Below are 26,598 nucleotides of genomic sequence, written 5' to 3' on the forward strand. Positions count from 1 at the left end.
GTGTCGTAATGTAGGTCAGTGAGGTATCAGGACTGTGTATAATGACTCTCGTGTATGAGCCGGTGTCGTAATGTAGGTCAGTGAGGTATCAGGACTGTGTATAATGACTCTCGTGTATGAGCCGGTGTCGTTACGTAGGTCAGTGAGGTATCAGGACTGTGTATAATGACTCTCGTGTATGAGCCGGTGTCGTTACGTAGGTCAGTGAGGTATCAGGACTGTGTATGATGACACGTGTATGAGCCGGTGACGTTACGTAGGTCAGTGAGGTATCAGGACTGTGTATAATGACTCTCGTGTATGAGCCGGTGTCGTTACGTAGGTCAGTGAGGTATCAAGACTGTGTATAATGACTCTCGTGTATGAGCCGGTGTCGTTACGTAGGTCACTGAGGTATCAGGACTGTGTATAATGACTCTCGTGTATGAGCCGATGACGTTACGTAGGTCAGTGAGGTATCAGGACTGTGTATAATGACTCTCGTGTATGAGCCGGTGACGTTACGTAGGTCAGTGAGGTATCAGGACTGTGTATAATGACTCTCGTGTATGAGCCGGTGACGTTACGTAGGTCAGTGAGGTATCAGGACTGTGTATAATGACTCTCGTGTATGAGCCGGTGTCGTAATGTAGGTCAGTGAGGTATCAGGACTGTGTATAATGACTCTCGTGTATGAGCCGGTGTCGTTACGTAGGTCAGTGAGGTATCAGGACTGTGTATAATGACTCTCGTGTATGAGCCGGTGTCGTTACGTAGGTCAGTGAGGTATCAGGACTGTGTATAATGACACGTGTATGAGCCGCTGTCATTACGTAGGTCAGTGATGTATCGGGACTGTGTATAATGACTCTCGTGTATGAGCCGGTGTCGTTACGTAGGTCAGTGAGGTATCAGGACTGTGTATAATGACTCTCGTGTATGAGCCGGTGACGTTACGTAGGTCAGTGATGTATCGGGACTGTGTATAATGACTCTCGTGTATGAGTCGGTGACGTTACGTAGGTCAGTGAGGTATCAGGACTGTGTATAATGACTCTCGTGTATGAGCCGGTGACGTTACGTAGGTCAGTGAGGTATCGGGACTGTGTATAATGACTCTCGTGTATGAGCCGGTGACGTTACGTAGGTCAGTGAGGTATCGGGACTGTATAATGACTCTCGTGTATGAGTCGGTGTCTTTACGTAGGTCAGTGAAGTATCAGGACTGTGTATAATGACTCTCGTGTATGAGTCGGTGTCGTTACGTAGGTCAGTGAGGTATCAGGACTGTATAATGACTCTTGTGTATGAGCCGGTGACGTTACGTAGGTCAGTGAGGTATCAGGACTGTATAATGACTCTCGTGTATGAGCCGGTGACGTTACGTAGGTCAGTGAGGTATCGGGACTGTGTATAGTGACTCTCGTGTATGAGCCGGTGACGTTACGTAGGTCAGTGAGGTATCGGGACTGTGTATAATGACTCTCGTGTATGAGCCGGTGACGTTACGTAGGTCAGTGAGGTATCAGGACTGTGTATAATGACTCTCGTGTATGGGCCGGTGACGTTACGTAGGTCAGTGAGGTATCAGGACTGTGTATAATGACTCTCGTGTATGGGCCGGTGACGTTACGTAGGTCAGTGAGGTATCAGGACTGTATAATGACTCTCGTGTATGAGCCGGTGTCGTTACGTAGGTCAGTGAGGTATCAGGACTGTATAATGACTCTCGTGTATGAGCCGGTGACGTTACGTAGGTCAGTGAGGTATCAGGACTGTGTATAATGACTCTCGTGTATGAGCCGGTGACGTTACGTAGGTCAGTGAGGTATCGGGACTGTGTATAGTGACTCTCGTGTATGAGCCGGTGACGTTACGTAGGTCAGTGAGGTATCGGGACTGTGTATAATGACTCTCGTGTATGAGCCGGTGACGTTACGTAGGTCAGTGAGGTATCAGGACTGTGTATAATGACTCTCGTGTATGAGCCGGTGACGTTACGTAGGTCAGTGAGGTATCAGGACTGTGTATAATGACTCTCGTGTATGGGCCGGTGTCGTTACGTAGGTCAGTGAGGTATCAGGACTGTGTATAATGACTCTCGTGTATGAGCCGGTGACGTTACGTAGGTCAGTGAGGTATCAGGACTGTGTATAATGACTCTCGTGTATGAGCCGGTGACGTTACGTAGGTCAGTGAGGTATCAGGACTGTGTATAGTGACTCTCGTGTATGAGCCGGTGTCGTTACGTAGGTCAGTGAGGTATCAGGACTGTGTATAGTGACTCTCGTGTATGAGCCGGTGTCGTTACCTAGGTCAGTGATGTATCAGGACTGTGTATAGTGACTCTCGTGTATGAGCCGATGTCGTTACGTAGGTCAGTGAGGTATCGGGACTGTGTATAATGACTCTCGTGTATGGGCCGGTGACGTTACGTAGGTCAGTGAGGTATCGGGACTGTGTATAATGACTCTCGTGTATGAGTGGGGTGGACACGACCGTGGGGGTGGGGCAGCGACCGTGGGGGAGGGGCAGCGACCGTGGGGGAGGGGCAGCGACCGTGGGGGAGGGGCAGCGACCGTGGGGGAGGGGCAGCGACCGTGGGGGAGGGGTCTTTTCCCGACACCTCTAACACCTGTAGCCGGGCCTCTGGACAGTCGGGTTTACCTAAGCGTTGTGTCCGACCTCGTTCCCCCCTTCATGGCGACTGTTCGCCCGACAGTAGAAGACCCTTTACTACAAGAAGCGATCGCGTCCACGCGCAAAACATCACCGGGTGGAGTCTACGAAAAACGCCGTTCTGAAGACCAAAGCAGGTCCAACATGCTACAAGATGGGGGTCCCTAATGCCGGGGTCATTCAGGGTGTTCTAAGACCAACTCTTCTCATCTCCAAGATGATATTACACCCCATTATATTACACCCCATTATATTACACCCCATTATATTACACCCCATTATATGACAGTCTATTATATTACACCCCATTATATGACATCACAGACTATTATATTACACCCCATTATATGACATCACAGGCTATTATATTACACCCCATTATATGACATCACAGGCTATTATATTACACCTCATTATATGACGTCACAGGCTATTATATTACACCCCATTATATGACATCACAGACTATTATATTACACCTCATTATATGACATCACAGACTATTATATGACACCCCATTATATGACATCACAGGCTATTATATTACACCCCATTATATGACATCACAGACTATTATATGACACCCCATTATATGACATCACAGGCCATTATATTACACCCCATTATATGACATCACAGGCTATTATATTACACCCCATTATATGACATCACAGGCTATTATATTACACCCCATTATATGACATCACAGGCTATTATATGACACCCCATTATATGACATCACAGGCCATTATATTACACCCCATCATATGACATCACAGGCTATTATATTACACCCCATTATATGACATCACAGGCCATTATATTACACCCCATTATATGACATCACAGGCTATTATATTACACCCCATTATATGACGTCACAGACTATTATATGACACCCCATTATATGACATCACAGGCCATTATATTACACCTCATTATATGACATCACAGGCTATTATATTACACCCCATCATATGACATCACAGGCTATTATATTACACCTCATATGACATCACAGGCTATTATATTACACCTCATTATATGACATCACAGGCTATTATATTACACCCCATTATATGACATTACAGGCCATTATATTACACCCCATTACATGACATCACAGGCCATTATATTACACCTCATTATATGACATCACAGGCTATTATATTACACCCCATTATATGACGTCACAGGCTTTTATATTACACCCCATTATATGACATCACAGACTATTATATGACACCCCATTATATGACGTCACAGTCTATTATATTACACCCCATTATATGACATCACACCCCATTATATTACACCCCATTATATGACATCACAGGCTATTATATTACACCCCATTATATGACATCACAGACTATTATATGACACCCCATTATATGACGTCACAGTCTATTATATTACACCCCATTATATGACATCACAGGCTATTATATTACACCCCATTATATGACGTCACAGGCTATTATATTACACCTCATTATATGACGTCACAGGCTATTATATGACACCCCATTATATGACATCACAGACTATTATATTACACCCCATTATATGACATCACAGGCTATTATATGACACCCCATTATATGACATCACAGACTATTATATTACACCCCATTATATGACATCACACCCCATTATATTACACCCCATTATATGACATCACAGGCTATTATATGACACCCCATTATATGACATCACAGGCTATTATATGACACCCCATTATATGACATCACAGGCTATTATATTACACCTCATTATATGACATCACAGACTATTATATTACACCCCATTATATGACAGTCTATTATATTACACCCCATTATATTACACCCCATTATATTACACCCCATTATATGACATCACAGGCTATTATATGACACCCCATTATATGACATCACAGGCTATTATATTACACCCCATTATATGACGTCACAGGCTATTATATTACACCCCATTATATGACGTCACAGTCTATTATATTACACCCCATTATATGACATCACAGGCTATTATATGACACCCCATTATATGACATCACAGGCTATTATATTACACCCCATTATATGACATCACAGACTATTATATTATACCCCATTATATGACATCACAGACTATTATATTACACCCCATTATATGACAGTCTATTATATTACACCCCATTATATGACATCACAGACTATTATATTACACCCCATTATATGACGTCACAGACTATTATATTACACCCCATTATATGACGTCACAGTCTATTATATTACACCCCATTATATGACATCACAGACTATTATATTACACCCCATTATATGACATCACAGGCTATTATATTACACCCCATTATATGACGTCACAGGCTATTATATTGCACCCCATTATATGACGTCACAGGCCATTATATTACACCCCATTATATGACATCACAGGCTATTATATTACACCCCATTATATGACATCACAGGCTATTATATTACACCTCATTATATGACATCACAGGCCATTATATTACACCCCATTATATGACGTCACAGGCTATTATATTACACCCCATTATATGACGTCACAGGCTATTATATTACACCCCATTATATGACATCACAGGCTATTATATTACACCCCATTATATGACATCACAGGCTATTATATTACACCCCATTATATGACATCACAGGCCATTATATTACACCTCATTATATGACGTCACAGGCTATTATATGACACCCCATTATATGACGTCACAGTCTATTATATTACACCCCATTATATGACATCACAGACTATTATATTACACCCCATTATATGACGTCACAGTCTATTATATTACACCCCATTATATGACGTCACAGGCCATTATATTACACCCCATTATATGACGTCACAGTCTATTATATGACACCCCATTATATGACATCACAGGCTATTATATTACACCTCATTATATGACATCACAGGCCATTATATTACACCCCATTATATGACATCACAGGCCATTATATTACACCCCATTATATGACGTCACAGACTATTATATTATACCCCATTATATGACATCACAGGCCATTATATTACACCCCATTATATGACGTCACAGGCTATTATATGACACCCCATTATATGACATCACAGTCTATTATATTACACCCCATTATATGACATCACAGGCTATTATATTACACCCCATTATATGACATCACAGGCTATTATATTACACCCCATTATATGACGTCACAGGCTATTATATTACACCCCATTATATGACACCCCATTATATGACATCACAGGCTATTATATTACACCCCATTATATGACATCACAGGCTATTATATTACACCCCATTATATGACATCACAGACTATTATATTACACCCCATTATATGACGTCACAGTCTATTATATTACACCCCATTATATGACATCACAGACTATTATATGACACCCCATTATATGACATCACAGGCTATTATATTACACCCCATTATATGACATCACAGGCTATTATATGACACCTCATTATATGACATCACAGGCTATTATATTACACCTCATTATATGACATCACAGGCTATGACACCCCATTATATGACATCACAGGCTATTATATTACACCTCATTATATGACATCACAGGCTATTATATTACACCTCATTATATGACATCACAGGCTATTATATGACACCTCATTATATGACATCACAGGCTATTATATTACACCTCATTATATGACATCACAGGCTATTATATTACACCCCATTATATGACATCACAGGCTATTATATGACACCCCATTATATGACATCACAGGCTATTATATCACACCCCATTATATGACATCACAGGCTATTATATTACACCCCATTATATGACGTCACAGTCTATTATATTACACCCCATTATATGACATCACAGGCTATTATATTACACCCCATTATATGACATCACAGACTATTATATCAAACCCCATTATATGACATCACAGGCTATTATATCACACCCCATTATATGACATCACAGGCTATTATATCACACCCCATTATATGACATCACAGACTATTATATCACACCCCATTATATGACGTCACAGTCTATTATATTACACCCCATTATATGACGTCACAGTCTATTATATTACACCCCATTATATGACGTCACAGTCTATTATATCACACCCCATTATATGACATCACAGACTATTATATCACACCCCATTATATGACGTCACAGTCTATTATATTACACCCCATTATATGACGTCACAGTCTATTATATTACACCCCATTATATGACGTCACAGTCTATTATATTACACCCCATTATATGACATCACAGGCCATTATATTACACCCCATTATATGACATCACAGGCCATTATATTACACCCCATTATATGACGTCACAGGCCATTATATTACACCCCATTATATGACGTCACAGGCTATTATATTACACCCCATTATATGACGTCACAGTCTATTATATTACACCCCATTATATGACGTCACAGTCTATTATATTACACCCCATTATATGACATCACAGGCCATTATATTACACCCCATTATATGACATCACAGGCCATTATATTACACCCCATTATATGACGTCACAGGCCATTATATTACACCCCATTATATGACGTCACAGGCTATTATATTACACCCCATTATATGACGTCACAGTCTATTATATTACACCCCATTATATGACATCACAGACTATTATATTACACCCCATTATATGACGTCACAGTCTATTATATTACACCCCATTATATGACGTCACAGGCCATTATATTACACCCCATTATATGACGTCACAGTCTATTATATGACACCTCATTATATGACATCACAGGCCATTATATTACACCCCATTATATGACGTCACAGACTATTATATTACACCCCATTATATGACATCACAGGCTATTATATTACACCCCATTATATGACACCCCATTATATGACATCACAGTCTATTATATGACACCCCATTATATGACGTCACAGGCCATTATATGACGTCACAGGCCATTATATTACACCCCATTATATGACATCACAGGCTATTATATTACACCCCATTATATGACATCACAGGCTATTATATTACACCCCATTATATGACATCACAGGCCATTATATTACACCCCATTATATGACATCACAGGCCATTATATTACACCTCATTATATGACGTCACAGGCTATTATATGACACCCCATTATATGACGTCACAGTCTATTATATTACACCCCATTATATGACATCACAGACTATTATATTACACCTCATTATATGACGTCACAGGCTATTATATGACACCCCATTATATGACGTCACAGTCTATTATATTACACCCCATTATATGACATCACAGACTATTATATTACACCCCATTATATGACGTCACAGTCTATTATATTACACCCCATTATATGACGTCACAGGCCATTATATTACACCCCATTATATGACGTCACAGTCTATTATATGACACCCCATTATATGACATCACAGGCTATTATATTACACCTCATTATATGACATCACAGGCCATTATATTACACCCCATTATATGACATCACAGGCCATTATATTACACCCCATTATATGACGTCACAGACTATTATATTATACCCCATTATATGACATCACAGGCCATTATATTACACCCCATTATATGACGTCACAGGCTATTATATGACACCCCATTATATGACATCACAGACTATTATATTACACCCCATTATATGACGTCACAGTCTATTATATTACACCCCATTATATGACGTCACAGTCTATTATATTACACCCCATTATATGACATCACAGACTATTATATTACACCCCATTATATGACATCACAGACTATTATATTACACCCCATTATATGACGTCACAGTCTATTATATTACACCCCATTATATGACGTCACAGGCTATTATATGACACCCCATTATATGACATCACAGGCTATTATATTACACCTCATTATATGACATCACAGGCTATTATATTACACCCCATTATATGACATCACAGGCTATTATATTACACCCCATTATATGACATCACAGGCTATTATATTACACCCCATTATATGACATCACAGGCTATTATATTACACCCCATTATATGACGTCACAGGCTATTATATTACACCCCATTATATGACATCACAGACTATTATATGACACCCCATTATATGACATCACAGGCTATTATATTACACCCCATTATATGACATCACAGGCTATTATATTACACCCCATTATATGACATCACAGACTATTATATTACACCCCAGACTATTATATTACACCCCATTATATGACATCACAGACTATTATATTACACCCCATTATATGACATCACAGACTATTATATTACACCCCATTATATGACGTCACAGTCTATTATATTACACCCCATTATATGACGTCACAGACTATTATATGACACCCCATTATATGACATCACAGTCTATTATATTACACCCCATTATATGACATCACAGTCTATTATATTACACCCCATTATATGACATCACAGTCTATTATATTACACCCCATTATATGACATCACAGGCTATTATATTACACCCCATTATATGACATCACACCCCATTATATGACATCACAGACTATTATATGACACCCCATTATATGACGTCACAGGCTATTATATTACACCCCATTATATGACATCACAGTCTATTATATTACACCCCATTATATGACATCACAGTCTATTATATTACACCCCATTATATGACATCACAGGCTATTATATTACACCCCATTATATGACATCACACCCCATTATATGACATCACAGACTATTATATGACACCCCATTATATGACGTCACAGGCTATTATATTACACCCCATTATATGACGTCACAGGCTATTATATTACACCCCATTATATGACATCACAGTCTATTATATTACACCCCATTATATGACATCACAGGCTATTATATTACACCCCATTATATGACATCACAGACTATTATATTACACCCCATTATATGACGTCACAGGCTATTATATTACACCCCATTATATGACGTCACAGGCCATTATATTACACCTCATTATATGACATCACAGACTATTATATTACACCCCATTATATGACGTCACAGACTATTATATGACACCCCATTATATGACATCACAGTCTATTATATTACACCCCATTATATGACATCACAGACTATTATATTACACCCCATTATATGACGTCACAGTCTATTATATTACACCCCATTATATGACGTCACAGTCTATTATATTACACCCCATTATATGACATCACAGACTATTATATTACACCCCATTATATGACATCACAGACTATTATATGACACCCCATTATATGACGTCACAGTCTATTATATTACACCCCATTATATGACGTCACAGGCTATTATATGAAACCCCATTATATGACATCACAGGCTATTATATTACACCTCATTATATGACATCACAGGCTATTATATTACACCCCATTATATGACATCACAGGCTATTATATTACACCCCATTATATGACATCACAGGCTATTATATTACACCCCATTATATGACATCACAGGCTATTATATTACACCCCATTATATGACGTCACAGGCTATTATATTACACCCCATTATATGACATCACAGACTATTATATGACACCCCATTATATGACATCACAGGCTATTATATTACACCCCATTATATGACATCACAGGCTATTATATTACACCCCATTATATGACATCACAGACTATTATATTACACCCCATTATATGACATCACAGACTATTATATTACACCCCATTATATGACATCACAGACTATTATATTACACCCCATTATATGACATCACAGACTATTATATTACACCCCATTATATGACGTCACAGTCTATTATATTACACCCCATTATATGACGTCACAGACTATTATATGACACCCCATTATATGACATCACAGTCTATTATATTACACCCCATTATATGACATCACAGGCTATTATATTACACCCCATTATATGACATCACACCCCATTATATGACATCACAGACTATTATATGACACCCCATTATATGACGTCACAGGCTATTATATTACACCCCATTATATGACATCACAGTCTATTATATTACACCCCATTATATGACATCACAGACTATTATATTACACCCCATTATATGACATCACAGACTATTATATTACACCCCATTATATGACATCACAGACTATTATATTACACCCCATTATATGACGTCACAGTCTATTATATTACACCCCATTATATGACGTCACAGACTATTATATGACACCCCATTATATGACATCACAGTCTATTATATTACACCCCATTATATGACATCACAGGCTATTATATTACACCCCATTATATGACATCACACCCCATTATATGACATCACAGACTATTATATGACACCCCATTATATGACGTCACAGGCTATTATATTACACCCCATTATATGACGTCACAGGCTATTATATTACACCCCATTATATGACATCACAGTCTATTATATTACACCCCATTATATGACATCACAGGCTATTATATTACACCCCATTATATGACATCACAGACTATTATATTACACCCCATTATATGACGTCACAGGCTATTATATTACACCCCATTATATGACGTCACAGGCCATTATATTACACCTCATTATATGACATCACAGACTATTATATTACACCCCATTATATGACGTCACAGACTATTATATGACACCCCATTATATGACATCACAGTCTATTATATTACACCCCATTATATGACATCACAGTCTATTATATTACACCCCATTATATGACATCACAGTCTATTATATTACACCCCATTATATGACATCACAGGCTATTATATTACACCCCATTATATGACATCACACCCCATTATATGACGTCACAGGCTATTATATTACACCCCATTATATGACGTCACAGGCTATTATATGACACCCCATTATATGACGTCACAGGCTATTATATGACACCCCATTATATGACATCACAGGCTATTATATTACACCCCATTATATGACATCACAGGCTATTATATTACACCCCATTATATGACATCACAGGCTATTATATTACACCCCATTATATGACATCACAGACTATTATATGACACCCCATTATATGACGTCACAGGCTATTATATGACACCCCATTATATGACGTCACAGGCTATTATATGACACCCCATTATATGACATCACAGGCTATTATATTACACCCCATTATATGACATCACAGGCTATTATATTACACCCCATTATATGACATCACAGGCTATTATATTACACCCCATTATATGACATCACAGACTATTATATGACACCCCATTATATGACGTCACAGGCTATTATATTACACCCCATTATATGACGTCACAGTCTATTATATCACGCCACTTTCACCGCCGGTTCTTGTCGTTACCCGCTCTCCCCGGTGCTAGTGCTGCTTCTCTTTGCTTCCCACTTCCGCAAATTATCCCCGGAAGTGCCGTAATTTATGACCGGAAGAGCACGCCCACTCCCTGGCAGATTACTTTTGCCCGGTCTCTGCCTCCAACTTCGGAGATGGCGGCCGCCGCGGTGAGAGGTCTGGTGTCTGCGGGCGGGCGAAGGTTATTTCTGCTGTGTGGGCGCCGGCAGGCCGGTAAGAAGGCGGCGCGGTGCGGGCGCTGGAGAGGGTGTGGGCACGGCCAAGGTCATCCAACTCCGCTGTCACCCCGACGTATAAACCGTCATATATTAGTGATGTCACACCTGCGATATATCACTACTGTATGACGTATTACCGGTGTGTGACATCACTAATGTATGGCGGATTATCACCGGTGTGACATCACTAATGTATGGCGGATTATCACTGGTGTGTGACATCACTAATGTATGGTGGATTATCACCGGTGTGTGACATCACTAATGTATGACGGATTACCGGTGTGTGACATCTCTAATGTATGGCGGATTATCACTGGTGTGTGACATCACTAATGTATGACGGATTATCACCGGTGTGTGACATCACTAATGTATGACGGATTATCACCGGTGTGTGACATCACTAATGTATGACGTATTATCACCGGTGTGTGACATCACTAATGTATGACGGATTACCGGTGTGTGACATCACTAATGTATGACGTATTATCACCGGTGTGTGACATCACTAATGTATGTCGTATTATCACCGGTGTGTGACATCACTAATGTATGACGGATTACCGGTGTGTGACATCACTAATGTATGACGTATTATCACCGGTGTGTGACATCACTAATGTATGTCGTATTATCACCGGTGTGTGACATCACTAATGTATGACGTATTATCACTGGTGTGTGACATCACTAATGTATGACGGGTTATCACTGGTGTGTGACATCACTAATGTATGACGGCTTATCACCGGTGTGTGACTTCACTAATGTATGACGGATTATCACCGGTGTGTGACATCACTAATGTATGACGTATTATCACCGGTGTGTGACATCACTAATGTATGTCGTATTATCACCGGTGTGTGACATCACTAATGTATGACGTATTATCACTGGTGTGTGACATCACTAATGTATGACGTATTATCACTGGTGTGTGACATCACTAATGTATGACGGATTATCACCGGTGTGTGACATCACTAATGTATGACGGGTTATCACTGGTGTGTGACATCACTAATGTATGGCGGATTATCACCGGTGTGTGACATCACTAATGTATGACGGGTTATCACTGGTGTGTGACATCACTAATGTATGGCGGATTATCACCGGTGTGTGACATCACTAATGTATGACGTATTATCACTGGTGTGTGACATCACTAATGTATGACGGATTATCACCGGTGTGTGACATCACTAATGTATGACGGATTATCACCGGTGTGTGACATCACTAATGTATGACGTATTATCACCGGTGTGTGACATCACTAATGTATGACGTATTATCACTGGTGTGTGACATCACTAATGTATGACGTATTATCACCGGTGTGTGACATCACTACTGTATGACGTATTATCACCGGTGTGTGACATCACTAATGTATGACGGATTATCACCGGTGTGTGACATCACTAATGTATGACGTATTATCACCGGTGTGTGACATCACTAATGTATGACGGATTATCACTGGTGTGTGACATCACTAATGTATGACGGATTATCACTGGTGTGTGACATCACTAATGTATGGCGGATTATCACTGGTGTGTGACATCACTAATGTATGGCGGATTATCACTGGTGTGTGACATCACTAATGTATGACGGATTATCACAGGTGTGTGACATCATTAATGTATGGCGGGTTATCACTGGTGTGTGACATCACTAATGTATGACGGATTATCACAGGTGTGTGACATCATTAATGTATGACGGATTATCACTGGAGTGTGACATCACTAATGTATGACGGATTATCACTGGAGTGTGACATCACTAATGTATGGTGGATTATCACCGGTGTGTGACTTCACTAATGTATGACGGATTATCACCGGTGTGTGACATCACTAATGTATGGCGGATTATCACTGGTGTGTGACATCACTAATGTATGGCGGATTATCACCGGTGTGTGACATCACTAATGTATGACGTATTATCACCGGTGTGTGACATCTCTAATCTATGACGTATTATCACCTGTGTGTGACATCATTAATGTATGGCGGGTTATCACTGGTGTGTGACATCACTAATGTATGACGGATTATCACCGGTGTGTGACATCACTAATGTATGACGGATTATCACCGGTGTGTGACATCACTAATGTATGACGGATTATCACTGGTGTGTGACATCACTAATGTATGGCGGATTATCACTGGTGTGTGACATCACTAATGTATGGCGGATTATCACTGGTGTGTGACATCACTAATGTATGACGGATTATCACTGGTGTGTGACATCACTAATGTATGACGGATTATCACAGGTGTGTGACATCATTAATGTATGACGTATTATCACCGGTGTGTGACATCACTAATGTATGACGGATTATCACTGGAGTGTGACATCACTAATGTATGGTGGATTATCACCGGTGTGTGACTTCACTAATGTATGACGGATTATCACCGGTGTGTGACATCACTAATGTATGGCGGATTATCACTGGTGTGTGACATCACTAATGTATGGCGGATTATCACCGGTGTGTGACATCACTAATGTATGACGTATTATCACCGGTGTGTGACATCACTAATGTATGACGGATTATCACTGGTGTGTGACATCACTAATGTATGGCGGATTATCACTGGTGTGTGACATCACTAATGTATGACGGATTATCACTGGTGTGTGACATCACTAATGTATGACGGATTATCACAGGTGTGTGACATCATTAATGTATGGCGGGTTATCACTGGTGTGTGACTGCTGAGTTGGGGGTCAATGTAACGGGTGTGGATTCTGGACCCCCGATATGCCCCCATGTAATCGGATATGACCTTCCGGTGACCTCGCTTGTCGGTGGAGGGGGGGGGAGGGTTGCGCAGCTTTACTTTTCGGGGGTCCTGGTGCAGTTTTCCCCTTTTCCATAGGGTCAGTACAGGGTCATCCGGCCTCTTCTTTGTTTTCAGCGCTGACGCGTCCGGCCTGGTGCTCTGCTCGAGCCTTGTGGGTGACCTCCCCTGTGAGATCTGGAGATCAGAAACCCCCCCCACCTTTCATAGATGTGAGCCGGTCCGACCCGCCAGAGGAGCGAGTGGCTTCACCCCCCAGGTAGGACGGAGCTCTTCACTGTCACGTTGCCCGTTCCTGGAGTCCCGGTCTGATCAGAGCTGTGGCCGCAGGTACACGGACCAGGGAGGAGATGAGTCCGAGGGCTACGAGAGCGAGGAGCAGCTCCAGCACCGCATCCTCTCCGCTGCCCTGCCGTTTGTGCCGGAGTACGGCTGGAGCTCCGAGGCCATTGCTGCAGGGGCACGGGTAGGTTCTGGTTCGGTGCGGTTAGTCCCAGGGCTGGGGCTGGCGTTGTCACCGCTTTCCTTTCTCCGCAGTCTCTGGATCTGTCTGCGGCCGCAGCAGGAATGGTGGAGAACGGCGGCAGCGAGCTCGTCCTGCACTTTGTCTCTCAGTGTAACAGGAACTTGACTGAACTGTTGGAGCAAGAGCAGAAACTGGTGCAAGTGGGCAGCTCCGAGTGAGTACCGGGGCGCCGTCCTCCGCATAATGGCAGGGGGCGCCGTCCTCCGCATAATGGCAGGGGGCGCCGTCCTCCGCATAATGGCAGGGGGCGCCGTCCTCCGTATAATGGCAGGGGGCGCCGTCCTCCGCATAATGGCAGGCGCTGGGGCAGTCATGTTGTTGCGGAAAAGAGGACATTATTAGATTCACTCATAAACTCTGTGTTTTATGGCAGGAAGAAACCGACGGCGCAGTTCCTAAGAGATGCAGTGGAGGCTCGGCTGAGGATGCTCGTCCCGTACATTGGACAGTGGCCACAGGTAGCCGCAGCATGACTGTACTAGCCAGATGTAGAGGCTACTGAATGAACTGTATTATATCTGAAGAGCGGTGATGTCACTGCTGTATAATATAACTGATATCTGGAGAGCGGTGATGTCACTGCTGTATAATATAATATATCTGGAGAGCGGTGATGTCACTGCTGTATAATATATCTTATATCTGGAGAGCGGTGATGTCACTGCTGTATAATATAACTGATATCTGGAGAGAGGTGATGTCACTGCTGTATAATATAACTGATATCTGGAGAGCGGTGATGTCACTGCTGTATAATATAACTGATATCTGGAGGGTGGTGATGTCACTGCTGTATAATATAACTGATATCTGGAGAGCGGTGATGTCACTGCTGTATAATATAACTGATATCTGGAGAGCGGTGATGTCACTGCTGTATAATATAACTGATATCTGGAGAGCGGTGATGTCACTGCTGTATAATATAATATATCTGGAGGGCGGTGATGTCACTGCTGTATAATATAACTGATATCTGGAGAGCGGTAATGTCACTGCTGTATAATATAACTGATATCTGGAGAGCGGTGATGTCACTGCTGTATAATATAACTGATATCTGGAGAGCGGTGATGTCACTGCTGTATAATATATCTGGAGAGTGGTGATGTCACTGCTGTATAATATAACTGATATCTGGAGAGCGGTGATGTCACTGCTGTATAATATAACTGATATCTGGAGAGCGGTGATGTCACTGCTGTATAATATATCTGGAGAGCGGTGATGTCACTGCTGTATAATATAACTGATATCTGGAGAGCGGTGATGTCACTGCTGTATAATATAACTGAAATCTGGAGAGCGGTGATGTCACTGCTGTATAATAGAACTGATATCTGGAGAGTGGTGATGTCACTGCTGTATAATAGAACTGATATCTGGAGAGCGGTGATGTCACTGCTGTATAATATAATATATCTGGAGAGCGGTGATGTCACTGCTGTATAATATAACTGATATCTGGAGAGCGGTGATGTCACTGCTGTATAATATAACTGATATCTGGAGAGCGGTGATGTCACTGCTGTATAATATAACTGATATCTGGAGAGTGGTGATGTCACTGCTGTATAATATAACTGATATCTGGAGAGTGGTGATGTCACTGCTGTATAATATAACTTATATCTGGAGGGCGGTGATGTCACTGCTGTATAATATAACTGATATCTGGAGGGCGGTGATGTCACTGCTGTATAATATAATATATATCTGGAGGGCGGTGATGTCACTGCTGTATAATATAATATATATCTGGAGGGCGGTGATGTCACTGCTGTATAATATAATATATCTGGAGAGCGGTGATGTCACTGCTGTATAATATAACTGATATCTGGAGAGCGGTGATGTCACTGCTGTATAATATAATATATATCTGGAGGGCGGTGATGTCACTGCTGTATAATATATTTCTGGAGGGCGGTGATTTCACTGCTGTATAATATAATATATCTGGAGAGCGGTGATGTCACTGCTGTATAATATAACTGATATCTGGAGAGCGGTGATGTCACTGCTGTATAATATAACTGATATCTGGAGGGCGGTGATGTCACTGCTGTATAATATAACTGATATCTGGAGAGCGGTGATGTCACTGCTGTATAATATAACTGATATCTGGAGGGCGGTGATGTCACTGCTGTATAATATTATATATCTGGAGAGCGGTGATGTCACTGCTGTATAATATAACTGATATCTGGAGAGCGGTGATGTCACTGCTGTATAATATAACTGATATCTGGAGAGCGGTGATGTCACTGCTGTATAATATAACTGATATCTGGAGAGCGGTGATGTCACTGCTGTATAATATAACTGATATCTGGAGAGTGGTGATGTCACTGCTGTATAATATAACTTATATCTGGAGAGCGGTGATGTCACTGCTGTATAATATATCTGGAGGGCGGTGATGTCACTGCTGTATAACTGATATCTGGAGGGCGGTGATGTCACTGCTGTATAACTGATATCTGGAGGGCGGTGATGTCACTACTCTCCAGATATAACCTCCACAAACGAACAAAAAAAACCACACACTCTCTCTTACTTTTCCTGTTTAGCCAAGGCGACTCCACTATTGATTGTGTCGTAAATCTGCCGGAACGGTGACAAATGGAAACCATTAGCGATGTTTTCGTCATTGATATTAATGGTGACAGAAACGGAAGCTGTGGCTTCAGTTTGACTCTCCGTTGCGGGGTTCACCCGATGGAACCCCGGAACGGAAAGCCAACGCTGATGTGAACAGGCCCTTAGTCTGGGTATGAGGCGCCGGTGACTCGGCGGTGTAATTATAGCTCCAGCGCTCAGCTCTGACTTATTATAGTAACTTTGTTTTCTTCCAGGCGATGGGGATTCTTCTTTTGCCGCCTAATCTTCCCTCCAGCCTGAATCTTCTGTCGGAGTTGGTGGATGACATCTGGCATCACGGCCATGATCGGTCTACAGATGTGAGTGTGTGCCGGGACAGCGCCCTCTGGTGGTGGCGGCTGGAGTCTGATCTTCTGTCATGTCTGCAGGTCGGTTGGTACACGCGGAGGGCAGTGCTGGCGGGGATTTATAACACCACCGAGCTCGTCATGATGCAGGACCAGTCCCCAGACTTTGAGGACACCTGGAACTTCCTGCACAATCGGATCTCAGAGGCCACGACGTTGGGAGATTCTGTGACGCAGGTACAGACCCCTCCGAGCCGCCGCTGAACCCCGGGAACATTCAACCTTTACACGTTGTCTCTCTCATAGGCGACCGCCACTGGAGAAGCCGTGATCCATGGCCTGATGGGGGCGGCAGTTACTGTGAGTATCCACCCCGACGGGTAATGGGGGGGGGGGAGAAACGTGTGGAGGATGGGGGGAGACGGACGACGACGTGTGGAGGACAGGGGTAATGGGGGGGATGGGACGTGTGGAGGACAGCGGTAATGGGGGGGGGACGTGTGGAGGACAGCGGTAATGGGGGGGGGGGGGGGGGGAGACACGTGTGGAGGACAGCGGTAATGGGGGGGATGGGACGTGTGGAGGACGGGTAATGGGGGGGACGGGACGTGGAGGACAGCGGTAATGGAGGGGGACGGGACGTGTGGAGGGGTAATGGGGGACGGGATGGGGCGTGTGGAGGGCAGTGGTAATGGGGGGGATGGGACGTGTGGAGGATAGGGGGTAATGGAGGGGGACGGGACGTGTGGAGGGGTAATGGGGGGGGGGGGCGACGGGGTAATGGGGGGGACGGGACGTGTGGAGGGCAGGGGTAATGGGGGGGGGGGGGGAGGACGGGACGTGTGGAGGGCAGGGGTAATGGGGGGGGGGGGGGGGAGGACGGGACGTGTGGAGGGCAGGGGTAATGGGGGGGGGGGGGGAGGACGGGACGTGTGGAGGGCAGGGGTAATGGGGGGGGGGGGGGGGGAGGACGGGACGTGTGGAGGGCAGGGGTAATGGGGGGGGGGGGGGGGAGGACGGGACGTGTGGAGGGCAGGGGTAATGGGGGGGGGAGGACGGGACGTGTGGAGGGCAGGGGTAATGGGGGGGGGGGACGGGACGTGTGGAGGGCAGGGATAATGGGGGGGGGGGACGGGACGTGTGGAGGGCAGGGGTAATGGGGGGGGGGACGGGACGTGTGGAGGGCAGGGGTAATGGGGGGGGGAGGACGGGACGTGTGGAGGGCAGGGGTAATGGGGGGGGGGGACGGGACGTGTGGAGGGCAGGGGTAATGGGGGGGGGGGACGGGACGTGTGGAGGGCAGGGATAATGGGGGGGGGGACGGGACGTGTGGAGGGCAGGGGTAATGGGGGGGGACGGGACGTGTGGAGGGCAGGGGTAATGGGGGGGGACGGGACGTGTGGAGGGCAGGGGTAATGGGGGGGGACGGGACGTGTGGAGGGCAGGGGTAATGGGGGGGGACGGGACGTGTGGAGGGCAGGGGTAATGGGGGGGGACGGGACGTGTGGAGGGCAGGGGTAATGGGGGGGGACGGGACGTGTGGAGGGGTAATGGGGGGGGGGCGACGGGGCATGTGGAGGGCAGGGGTAATGGGGGGGGGGGGGAGGACGGGACGTGTGGAGGGCAGGGGTAATGGGGGGGGGGGAGGACGGGACGTGTGGAGGGCAGGGGTAATGGGGGGGGGGGACGGGACGTGTGGAGGGCAGGGGTAATGGGGGGGGGGGACGGGACGTGTGGAGGGCAGGGGTAATGGGGGGGGGGGGACGGGACGTGTGGAGGGCAGGGGTAATGGGGGGGGGGGGACGGGACGTGTGGAGGGCAGGGGTAATGGGGGGGGGACGGGACGTGTGGAGGGCAGGGGTAATGGGGGGGGGACGGGACGTGTGGAGGGCAGGGGTAATGGGGGGGGGGACGGGACGTGTGGAGGGCAGGGGTAATGGGGGGGGGGACGGGACGTGTGGAGGGCAGGGGTAATGGGGGGGGACGGGACGTGTGGAGGGCAGGGGTAATGGGGGGGGACGGGACGTGTGGAGGGCAGGGATAATGGGGACGGGACGGGACGTGTGGAGGGCAGGGGTAATGGGGGGGGACGGGACGGGACGTGTGGAGGGCAGGGGTAATGGGGGGGACGGGACGGGACGTGTGGAGGGCAGGGGTAATGGGGGGGGACGGGACGGGACGTGTGGAGGGCAGGGGTAATGGGGGGGGACGGGACGTGTGGAGGGCAGGGGTAATGGGGGGGGCGCGTGTGGAGGGCAGGGGTAATGGGGGGGGGGGGGCGTGTGGGACGTGTGGAGGGCAGGGGTAATGGGGGGGGGGGGCGTGTGGGACGTGTGGAGGGCAGGGGTAATGGGGGGGAGGACGGGACGTGTGGAGGGCAGGGGTAATGGGGGGGAGGACGGGACGTGTGGAGGGCAGGGGTAATGGGGGGGGGGGGGGGGGGAAGGACGGGACGTGTGGAGGGCAGGGGTAATGGGGGGGGGGGGGGAGGACGGGACGTGTGGAGGGCAGGGATAATGTGGGGGGACGACGGCTCACCTCACCACTGATCACATTATTTCCCTCTTTTCCAGTTAAAGAACCTGACGGGACTGAACCAGCGTTGGTGAGGAGCTGCCCCTCCCCCATACATTAGACGTGTGTTCACCGCAGACGCGTCCAGTGATTGTATCCAGTGACCTCCTTATATTCACCGCTCCAGAGAAACAGCCGATCCCCGAAGACCCCACATTATCAGGAATAGTAGCGCTCCTTCTGCTAACGGCGGGTCATGGCCCGGGCCCCTCCCCCCCCCTCGTTGTGTAAAAATAAGAAAATAAAAGTAAAAATCCCCCTTTTCCCTCATCAGTCCTTTATTATTAATAAAAAGAAATAAACTTTACATCATTTTCTGTCGCCGCGTCCGGAACGGCCTGAACTAGAAAATTATTTCTCCCGCGCGGTGAACGCCGTAAAAGAAAATAACAAACCGCCCCAGAATCACAATTGTTTGTCACTTCACCGCCCAAAAAATGGAATAAAGAGATCAGAAAGTCGCGTGTACCGGAAAATGGTCCCGATGGAAACTGCCGCTCGTTACGCAAAAAACAAGTCCTCGCACGGCGTTATTGATGGAAAAATAACAAAGTTCTGGCGCTTAGAAGAAAAGTAACGCAAAAAGCGAGCGATTTATTACAAAACGTATTTTATTCTGCAAACGCCAAAGACAAAAAAACCTATAAACCTCCGGTATCGCCGTAATCGTATCGCCCGCAGAGTAACGTGAATGTCATTTATAGCGCACGGGGACGCTGATCAGAACCGCCTGCACCCCAAGAAAACGGCAATGGATTCCTCCAGGGGTCGTTTCCACAACGCTGTCACTTTTGGGGGTTTCCACTGTTTTGGCCCCACAAGACTCTTCAGACCGGACATGGGGCCTAATAATGAGGCCTCATCACCCCCCTCCCCAGGTGCTCCTCCGCTTCAGTCATCACCGCCCGCGAGGGCCACGTGGGGGATATTTCTCAGATCCGCAGGGTCCGGGCGATACGTATGACGTTGCGTTTCTCTGATAAATCCTTTTGTGTTATAAAAAAAAATGGTATAAAAAGGATTTTCTGACAAAAATAAATCTGTAAATTTCACCTCGTCTTCGCTCTAAATTCCTGTGGAACTCCTAAAGGGTTAATAAACTTTCTACTCGCTGGTGTGAATACTTTGAGGGGTTTAGTTTCTAAAATGGGGTGTTTGATGGGGGTGTCTAATATCTGGGCCCCTCAAAGCAACTTCAGAACTGAAAAAATAACTAAATGAGGCAATACTTGGCTTCTTCCATTATACAGATGAGCCGTGCCGCCGCGCCCCCCCCCCCCCCCGAGAAGTGCCCCAACCCCTCACCCCGAGAAGTGCCCCCCCCCCCCCCGAGGTGACCCCAGTTTTGACCGTTTGTATAAACGGAGACCCCTATTAGACCGTTCCAGTGCCCGGTTTTCCCAGCATTCACCCCCGAGAAGTGTATTTCTATTGATGAGTCCTTGGTACATTTTAAAGGGAGGGTTCAATTCCGCGAGTACCTGCCGGGTAAGGGGGCAAGGTGTGGCGTGAAGATGTATGAGCTGCGAGGGGGCATCCGGGTACCTACAGGTTATATGAAGGAGTCCTGCGGCGCCGCTAGAAGAAATCTGAGAGGCCTCCCTAAGACTCTGCAGGGGTGAGAGCCGGGCACAATCCAGCAGCAACATATTGTGTGTCACGTACAAGACAAGAGAGATGTCCCAACAGTACCTGTACAGGGACCCCCCACACCGGACTGCATCCTGGACTACACTAGGTACATGGGAGGCGTGGACTTGTCAGCGCCATAAGAAGCCGGCCGGGCACCTCATACAGATGGCATTATACAATGTGTACGCGCTACGTCCATGTGCAGGCCAGACGGGAACTAATTTTTAGGGACCAGGACGGCGGGACACCCAGTACTTCTGAAGGCGAGCCCACACACATCGTACCAGATAACACTTTCCAGGAGAAGTTCCCCAAACTGGCAAGAAGGGAAAAAGTCAAAAGAGGTGCAGCGTCTGCTATAAGAGGGGGATAAGGGAGGACACGATATACCGATGAGACCCGTGTCCCGAAAAACTAAGACTCCGCGTGAAAGAGCTTCAAAATGTATCAGACAGCCCTTGGTTTATAATCTCCCCAGTCACTTACCCTGATGCCCCCCGCACAGCTTCTCCCCCTCTGAGCCCTGCCGTGTGCCCGGGCCACTGATAACAGCCACATGGAGGGGATTGCCGTACCCGGGAGACCCCACATTACAGTTTATGGGGTGAATGTCTCCGGTTACAATGCTCCCTACACCTCTAGATGAATGCCTTAAGGGTGTCGTTTTTAAAACGGGGTCACTTCTGGTACCTCAGGGGCTTCTGCACACATGACTTCATGCCAGAAAATCCCCAGTAGGCCAAATGGTGGTCTTTCCCTTCTGAGCCCCCCATGGGCCCAAACCGCAGTTTATCACCACAAATGGGGCAACAGAATGGGGGATTTTATGTCTTGTGAAAATAAGAACTTGTTATCAAACATGACATCTTATTAAAAAAAAATAATATTTTTTTCATTTCGGAGCCCAATTCAAATACGTGCCGTGAAAAAACTGCCGTCAAAATGGTCACAACAACAATAAATGAATTCCTTGAGGGGCGCAGAAATGGGGTCACTATTGGGGGATTCCCACTGTTTTGTCACCTCAACACCTCTTTACACCCGGCCTGTGCCGAAAATATATTCTAATAAAAAAGTGGCCCCCACAATGCACCGGGTACTTCTTTGCTTCTGGGGCTTGTGTTTTAGTCCACGAGCGCAGTAGGGCCACATGTGGGACATTTCTAAACGCTGCAGAATCTGGACAATACATATATAGTTGTTTCTCTGGTAAAACCTTCTTTGTTACAGAAAAAAAAAATGAATAAAATAGAAATTCAGCAAGAAAAAGGAAATGTGCAAATTTCACCTCCACTTTGCTTTAATTCCTGTGAAATGCCTGAAGGGTTAAAAAAAACTTTCTAACTGCTGTTTTGAATACTTTGAGGGGTCTAGTTTTTAAAATGGGGTGTTTTATGGGGGTTTCTAATACATAGGCCCCTCAAAGCCACGTCAGAACTGAACTGGCACCTTCAAAAAAAAAAGGCTTGAAATTTTCTTACAAATATGAGAAATTGCTGTTTATGTTCTAAATTTGTATTGAGGAAAGGACAAGAGTAATGGTTCCTTTGAAGAAATGTGAAAAATAAAAAAACTTTATTAGAGATTTTTAAAAATAAATAATTTTTAATATTAAAAAATATATTCCAATGTTGGTCTATTATGTTGTGGTGAGGATGACCCCTGTCAAACACCAAGGGCAAAATAAGCCTAAGAGTTAATTATCTATCGTATATTCCTGTAATACACTATTATAATCAGACTTGCTTGTAGTATATTACTTTATAACAAGCTTAATTGTTGCTCTATTTTGAGCTAGGTCTATTATATCAGAGTTAAGTAACCATAGGGCAGTGATTTTTCAGTATGCTGTATTCACATATTCTCAATGTATCAATGCTTTGTATTTGTATACTTTGAGTGTATCAATGTTGTGCTGTATTCACATGCACTGATTGTATCAATGTTGGCTGTGAGTAAGTGTCTTGTCGTTCTCACCATGTGAAGGATGACAGGCAAAACCGCAATAGATATATTGCTGGGAAATTTGAATTCACCGTTGGTTACACTTATTGTGATGTGCCAGTTGATCAGCCTGGCAATCTAGATCGAGATGATATAGGTCAATCACCAGCGCTATATTTTTCTGCCAGTGGTGAAGTGCACTATATGAGGTACACTTGTAGTTGGATGCTAATAGTAGGTTAGACACCAGTCAAGTGTCATGTGCATCGCTAACCATCGCTAGCACCTGCTTCTAGGATAAACAGTTTTAGTATAGTGCCCTACGTTAATATGCCTTGAATTTACTATGTCAGCGGCTAGAGCGTAAGCACCGCTGGATTCGGAGAGCGCAGGGCAGAATTGTCTAAAGTATTAGAACTGAGCAATCTCTGTGTGCCGTTATGATGTTACAGTGGACGCTAGCAGTGATTTCATCTGTCAGCGTTCGGCGAGATTGCCGGGTGAGCTGTCTCATGTACCGCTGTGAGAGCTATGTGGACGCCGCTGTCAGTGAATTAACTCGGCAGCGTTCGCCAGAAATCCTCGATCTCCCACTGGGACAGGCAAGAGAAAATAGCTGGGCTCAAAGTTAGATTGACTATTGGATTGTATTACAGATTAAGATAGATGCTAGACCTTATACATTGGTATCGTACATTCGTATGGCTAGACACCCGACGCGCGTTTCGCCGGCATTCCGGCTTCCTCTTGGGGTGTGACCCGCCGGTTTTGGCGCCCTTAAATACGGTAAGTGCTGATTGACAGCTAAAAGGGCCAGTAGTATTTTGAATTGTGACAGTGTGTAATTGACAGGTGGATTGATTCCAAATGTCTGTCAGAAATGCTCAGTGTTGTGTATTTTCAAAAAGACCATTTATCAAAAATCTTTTGTCAGAAATGATTATTATGCCTATTATATTATTGTTTAAACTAATCAATATCTATTTTTATTTTTATGTTTTTCGTATAGATTACATATACTATAGAGTTCCTATTTCACGAATTTGCAAAAATAGTCTCTTGTATATATTTCTCAAATGCACGAAAATACATAAACAAATGCACATATATTCTTTGTATTTTTCTTTGACAAGATATAGGGCAGAAAGGTGTTTGTAAATTATCCATGAACCTGTAATGGAATATCCAAGGGGGTGTTTTGACAAAATTCTTAATATTGAAGGACAGTTTATTAATAAAGAGAATGCTCTAGGTGGTAAATTCGAGTCTCTTTAAATGTACAGGGCAATTTCTTAAAATATTTTATGAAAATTTATTTCATTTGATAGGATATCCAAAGAGATCAAATAATTTTTGGTCTAATTTGTAGACTTCAGTTATATAAGGTATATCAGATTTCTTTCATGATGCAAAATATAAAGATATCTATAAAAAACAGCCAAAGTTGAAATTTTCATTTAGACCATGTGGATTGACAGAGTTCATTTGAAAAATCCACTGACTTTCTCTTTTCAAAAGGGCTTCATCAAGATTGCCCCCTCTGATGCCCAATTTCAGTTGACAGATTGCCCAACCTTTTAGGTTTGTCCAATCCAAATTGTGATATTCTTTATAGTGTTTTGCAATTGGGGTTGGGGTGAATGGCTTGTTCTGTGTCTGACTGTCTTCCTTATTTTTTTCATAGTTTAGGATGGAGCTGATATGTTCTCTAATTCTAACTCT

The 26,598-nt window shown here is 44.3% G+C and overlaps 2 protein-coding genes across 3 annotated transcripts in view; one reads left to right on the forward strand and one right to left on the reverse strand.

The window, feature by feature from the left end:
• CIAPIN1 (cytokine induced apoptosis inhibitor 1) overlaps window positions 1–12,269 on the reverse strand; it is a 25,037-nt gene extending 12,768 nt beyond the window's left edge. Inside the window, exon 1 of the mRNA XM_075838234.1 lies at window positions 12,168–12,269. The gene's annotated coding sequence lies outside the window, so the exon portion shown is untranslated. The remainder of the gene's footprint in view (window positions 1–12,167) is intronic.
• COQ9 (coenzyme Q9) lies at window positions 12,269–22,352 on the forward strand. Of its 2 annotated transcripts, none has more exons than XM_075838232.1 (9): window positions 12,269–12,389; window positions 15,325–15,505; window positions 15,577–15,712; window positions 15,784–15,926; window positions 16,146–16,230; window positions 18,634–18,738; window positions 18,808–18,963; window positions 19,033–19,086; window positions 21,300–22,352. In XM_075838232.1, exons 1-9 carry the CDS (start codon window positions 12,311–12,313, stop codon window positions 21,333–21,335), a joined length of 975 nt encoding a protein of 324 aa, XP_075694347.1. In that variant the 5' UTR covers window positions 12,269–12,310; the 3' UTR covers window positions 21,336–22,352. The 2 variants fall into 2 exon arrangements, with proteins under 2 accessions (XP_075694347.1, XP_075694348.1); XM_075838233.1 differs by having other exon boundaries at window positions 12,272–12,389; window positions 15,364–15,505.
• The last annotated feature ends 4,246 nt before the right edge of the window (window positions 22,353–26,598 follow it).

This window comes from Rhinoderma darwinii, chromosome 9 (assembly GCF_050947455.1).
Source record: "Rhinoderma darwinii isolate aRhiDar2 chromosome 9, aRhiDar2.hap1, whole genome shotgun sequence".
Lineage (NCBI taxonomy): Eukaryota > Metazoa > Chordata > Amphibia > Anura > Rhinodermatidae > Rhinoderma > Rhinoderma darwinii.